Here is a 6,000-nt window from a genome sequence, read left to right as displayed (position 1 = left end):
AGCACAGGGAAACCCTCCCATTCACAATAGCCACAAAAAAAATAAAATATCTTGGAATAAACCTGACCAAAGACATTAAAGAACTCTACAAAGAAATTTTAAAACATTAAAGGAAGAGATTGAGGAAGAAATCAGAAGATGGAAGGACCTCCCATGCTCATGGATTGGAAGAATTAATATTGTGAAAATGACCATCCTACCAAAGCCATTTATAGATTCAATGCAATACCAATCAAAATCCCCATGACAGTTTTCACAGAATTGGAAAAAAACATCCTAAGATTCATATGGAGGCACAAAAGACCTCGAATAGCCAAAACAACCCTGAACACTAAGAGCAATGCTGGGTGGATTACTATACCAAATTTTAAGCTGTATTACAGAGCTATAGTCATAAAACAACATGGTACTGGCACAAAAATAGACCCATAGTTCAATGGAACAAAAATGAAGACCCAAATATGAGTAAATATGATTTCAGCCACCTGATTTTGACAAAGGGGCCAAGAATATTCACTGGAGGAAAGACAGCATGTTCAGCAAATGGTGATGGCAAAACTGGATCTCCACCTGTAGAAGAATGAAACTAAACCCTTATCTTTCACCCTGCACAAAAGTCAATTCCAAATCTATCATAGACCTCAATGTAAAGCCTGAAACTGTGAAACTCTTAGAAGAAAACATTTGGAAAAACCTATAAGATATAGGTGTAGGAAAGGATTTTCTAAACTGGACATCAATCGCTCAGGAAACAAGGGAAAGAATTAACAAATAGGACCTCATTAAACTAAAAAGCTTCTGTACATCAAAGGAGGCAAACAGGGAAACGATCAGAAAACCCATAGAATGGGAGAAAATATTCACCAGCCACACATCCGACAGAGGTTTAATATCCAGAATATATAACGAACTCAAATAACAGAATCAAGACAACAATAACCCAATTAAAAGATGGGCTAAGGAGCTGAACAGAGAGTTCTCAAAAGAAAAAGTAAAGATGGGTATGAAACATCTTAAAAGATGTTCAACATCATTAATAATTAGGGAAATGCAAAGTAAAACCACTTTAAGATTTCATCTTACCCCAGTCAGACTTGCTAAGATCAAGAGAACAAATGATACCAAATGTTGGAGAGGATGTGGGGAAAGGGGAACACTCATCCACTGCTGGCGGGGCTGCCAAGTTGTTCAACCCCTATGGAAAGCAGTGTGTAGTTTCTTAAAGAACTACAAATGAACCTACCATTTGACCCAGTTATACCACTCCTAGGCATATACCCAAAGAACTCATCCTATTGCAGAGACACTTGTACATCCATGTTTGTTGCTGGTCTTTTCACAACTGCTAAGAGATGTAAGCAAGGTAAGTGTCCCCCAATTGATGAGTGGATAATGAAAATGTGGTTCATTTATATGATGCAGTTTTACTCAGCAGTAAAGAAAGATGAAATCATGAAATCTGCAGGTAAATGGATGGAACTAGAAACTGTTATACTAATTGAAGTAACACAGAGTCACAAAAAAAAATGACATCTGTTCTCCCTCATATGTGGATCCTAGAACCAAAACCTGATTAGTGAGTATGTATCCAGATATAACTACAGAAACCAGGATAATGGAATGGAAACAGAGAGGTAAAGGAAAAGATAAAAATTGGGTTAAGAAATATAAATTTCCTGCTCTAAGAAAGTTTGTTCATAAATTTAAAAAAACGCTTTCTTTACAAAAATTAACTTGTTAAGATCAGCGTAGACAGTTAATGAGATCTCTAATCTGAATATCTATGTGAAAGGCTGGTTTGAGTGGATTCATTTAGCATTTTATTGTGTGCCTGAATTGTGCTAAGCATGTTAATTACATTATCACATAGAATCCTTAGACAAAGCATAAGAAATAAATAATACAATTATCCACAGTAGATAATGAAAACTATGCCAGAGATATTAAACATGGCACCAAAGATCATATATGTAGCGGGAGATCTGATACACTCAGTGTGATACCCACATCACAGTGTTCAACCATTGGATGTTTTGTGTTTTTATTTCTGAAGCACAGTTTAAATTTATAGCTGAAGTGAGTCTTGAATTTACTTAAGTAGCTAAATCTACTTTGATCCTCCTGCCTCATCCTCCCATGTGCTGTGATTATAGGCAGGCATGACCACACCCAGTTCTGCTGACATTCTTTTAGAGTTTGTTCTTACAATACATCTGCATAAGCATTTCCTGTGGTCACAAACATAAGGAATTATGGCCATCAAGTCATAGAAAGCTTATGGTTCAATCACTGAAGGTTACAAAAACCAGAGAAGGAATGGAACATAAAGATTTGGAGCCTGAGACCCTTGGTTCAAAGTCAAGCTCCCTATTTACCAGGTATGGCTTGAGCAAGTTGCTAAACCTCTATAATCTTGCCTTTTTTCCCCCTTCAAATAGAAGTGAAATTCCTCTATCAGACTGGCCTGTGGGCATGTCTATGGGACATTCTATTGATTATTGAGTGATGTAGAAGGGCCCAGCTCACTGTGAGCAGTACCACTCCTGGGTAGGTGGTCCTGAGTGTATAAGAAAGCTGTCTGAGCACAGGCCAGAGGAAGGAAGCCAGTAAGCAGCATTCCTCCATGGTCTGTGTTTCAGTTCATACCTCTGGGTTCCTGGTTAACCTCAAGGATGAATTGTGATTAGGACACATAAGCCAAATAAACCCTTTCCTCAAAAGGAAGGAAGGAAGGAAGGAAGGAAGGAAAGAAAGAAAGAAAGAAAGAAAGAAAGAAAGAAAGAAAGAAAGAAAGAAAGAAAAGAAAAATAGAAGTTTTGGCAAGGCATGGTGGTGCATCCCAGCACTTGGGAGGCAGAAATAGGCAGATATCTTTGAGTTCAAGGCCAAGCTGGTCTACATAGCAAGTTCCAGGTCAATCTGGGCTACACAGTGATACTCTGAAGACTGCTAGACTATATTAAAGTATTAAATACCTAAGAATTTCTGAGAATACTGATGTTTTGTCCCCGAACCTCAAGGAGTAACATATAAGGAATCTGAAAACTCTGAGAAATTGACTTTTTCCACTGTATAATTCTAAAGTGTTTCATCATCACTGAGTAAACATACAAACATTGTTTACAAAATAATAGACTATGATCTCCCTTCTAGTCTCTCATGAAGATTCACTAAAGTTATATATTTAAGGCATCTAGTTTAGCATGCAACAATATAGAAAATACAAGATAATTACAGATATTTTTACACTTGTACCAGTTAATCTGCAGAGCCCAACCAAAAGGGAGCTACATAAACAGAGTTCAAGATAAAAGAACTAAATTGACAGTGGGTCGCATACCGCAGTGCACATTTTGTAGCCAACACCAAAATCAAAACGGCATTGCTCATCCATGGAGTAATTTATTCCAGGAAGTTCTGGGAGTTTGGGCCAATCATGTTCAAAAGGATCATCAAGGAGACAGTCATAGGAACTACAAGAAGGAAAGCATTACATGGAGTTAAACATTCATCTTTGGAAATCAAGTCCTAAAGGGAACAGGCTCTTAGCTTATATAATCTGGAATTTTATCAGCTCTTGGAGCAGGTTTACAGAAGCATACATCTTAAGGTTTTTTACTTTAATTCTATTCATCCTTTATTCTGATTCATTCAAGGAATACACACACACACACACACACACACACACACACACACACACACACACACACACACACACACACACACACACACACACACACACACACACACACCACTCTCAAGGATGTATTAGAGCTGTAGCCACCTGATTAATGTCACTAAGTGATCCTCCACAAATTGTGGTAGGCCAGATACTAATACCTGTACTGAAGGGTATAGGTGGGTCATGCAGAAATCATATGAACATCCTGTTTCCAGCCTCAACTCAAGTTTTACCATCATTCACAAGGAATTTACCCAAAGAAAATCCCATTCCAGTTAAAATGCATCTAAGTTCTAGGCTCATGGCTTAACATACTGTGATGACATTATGGAATCTTTTGTGTTGAAGATTGTACCTCTGAGTTGGAAGAAAATGTTTATTTTGAACAACAGGTTTCATTTACTGGGATTTTTGCTATATCAAAGTCCCAAGAGCTGATGTCGTGTGTGTAGCCTAAGCATCAGGCCATGACATGCAGCAGGGCACATACTGGATGTATCTTTTCAATTCCTGACCACTGCATCTGGACCAATGGTAGCGATGGAAGGCAGCTTGTACTAGGGGAGCCATGACACTTCCCATGGCAGTCTCGTCACCACACCTGTTGCCTTGCCCGTCATGCTCCATTCCCAACCTAGAACACAGAGGAGATCTCAGTAGTAAGAATCGCAGGGTCACAGCTTGGGCTTCCTTTCTTTTCTCATAATATACACTGGGAAAGACATATTTTTTAAGGCAACATGGCTTCCTTGGAGACGTCGTGGATACTGAAATTGAGAGCAGTCCGACAGAAATGCCTTTCTTGTTCTATAACTATGAAAGGCACAGGATGCTAGGCAAGACAGAGCCACCCACTGAGTTCTAGTGCATGGCCCCTTTACTGTTTTCAGCATCTAACACTTGGCAAGGGATGAGAACTACAGGCTGGCATGCATTTTGTCCAAAGTGTGAACAACAGTGGAGGAAGCAAAGAAAAAACTTCTTTTTTCTATATAGCTGTCAACAGTAACTCACACATGGCCAGTTTCATGGGCTACTACAAAAGCAGATGAAAATCCATCCTCGTGATTCAGGGTGCAGCTTCTCACTGGATGACACATGCCTGTGACCGGAGCATATCCTGCGGAGAATGACAATCACTTTTATTTCCATTTTATAAAAAAACACTCATTAAGAATTAGTACTGGATCTTTGCCTGGGGGGAAAAAAAAGTATTTCGGCAAACAGGGACAGCATTATTTCCATGTTAGCAGTAGGCCACATTCTCCTGGGAAAGGCACAGGTAATGGTAAAAGATTCACTGGGTCTGCATTTTCTCCGCTAAGGGGAAGGAACTGCCTGGGGTGGCCATTCTGTTCTGCCCACCAGTTAACCCTCGTCTTTCTGTTTTAGTAAATGGTCTCTCATATCTTGCTACTGATGAAGGGAGCCAGAAATTCCATCATTGTTGAAAAGAAAATCGTCAGTCTGCTTTTTCCAAAGTCCACATCAGAGTTTATTAGATCAATGTAAGCTGACTTTGGAAGAGAACTCTTTGGCAGCAGCTAGTCTCATTCCAAACAGTTAGAAATCACACTGCATTTCACAGCATCCCTTCCATACCCCAAATGCACAATCATTACTTTTAAAGGCAAGTATAATTTATTATGGTATTTAAATGGCATTTAACATTGTGAATTCCACAGAAAGTCACTGGAAGAAACCAAATGTATGCTTGGCTGGTACATGGTGGAAAGTGTGTGTCGGGGGGTGGGGGTGGGAACATTTGAACAGACTGTATGATTTAAGGTTACTTTTGAAAATCCAGGCCCTATGTTTTCTTCTACATATTAATAGTAATACCTTGCATTCCAGCAGGCCCAAAGTCTTGCCTGGTTAAGAAAATTGCATGATCATGGTGTTCAGAGTGGTTGGGATCAGGTTTTTGTTGTTGGCAAGCCCAGCGGCACACATTCTCCAAGCTCCTGGATGGATTTCCCCTTTCTATGAGGCTGATGGACTAAAAGGAAACAGTATGTTAAAGACAGAGGCATTATTGTTTCAAAGGCTTCGTTTAATAACTTTTTCTGAAGTTGGAATTGGGGATTACAATATATCAACAATGATTCAGAAATACTATTTAGGGCATTGCCTTTGATTTAGGAATTCTTAGTGCCCATGAAGGATACCATGGTGAAGTCCAGTGCTACCTACATGAAAATTAATAGTTGTCATGCATAGCAATGTTAGACGTAAAGATTTACTACTGTGAAGTAATTTGGCATTAGTCATATGGGGAAGAAGTTTAGAACTCTTAAAATATTCCTGATTCTGCTTAG

The 6,000-nt window shown here is 39.0% G+C and overlaps 1 protein-coding gene across 1 annotated transcript in view; it reads right to left on the bottom strand.

Moving 5' to 3' along the window:
* LOC103735052 (A disintegrin and metalloproteinase with thrombospondin motifs 3) overlaps positions 1 to 6,000 on the bottom strand; it is a 90,907-nt gene that overhangs the window by 46,357 nt on the left and 38,550 nt on the right. Inside the window, exons 4-7 of the mRNA XM_008834145.3 lie at positions 5,525 to 5,681; positions 4,697 to 4,802; positions 4,173 to 4,316; positions 3,341 to 3,473 (exon numbers count right to left, since the gene is read on the bottom strand). Of these exons, the coding sequence (XP_008832367.2) occupies positions 3,341 to 3,473; positions 4,173 to 4,316; positions 4,697 to 4,802; positions 5,525 to 5,681 (540 nt within the window). The remainder of the gene's footprint in view (positions 1 to 3,340; positions 3,474 to 4,172; positions 4,317 to 4,696; positions 4,803 to 5,524; positions 5,682 to 6,000) is intronic.

Source organism: Nannospalax galili, unplaced genomic scaffold, assembly GCF_000622305.1.
Source record: "Nannospalax galili isolate Female #2095 unplaced genomic scaffold, S.galili_v1.0 scaffold477, whole genome shotgun sequence".
NCBI classification, from domain to species: Eukaryota; Metazoa; Chordata; class Mammalia; order Rodentia; family Spalacidae; genus Nannospalax; species Nannospalax galili.
The sequence above is the reverse complement of the archived record's forward strand: the minus strand, read 5'-3'. Positions and strand labels throughout refer to the sequence as shown.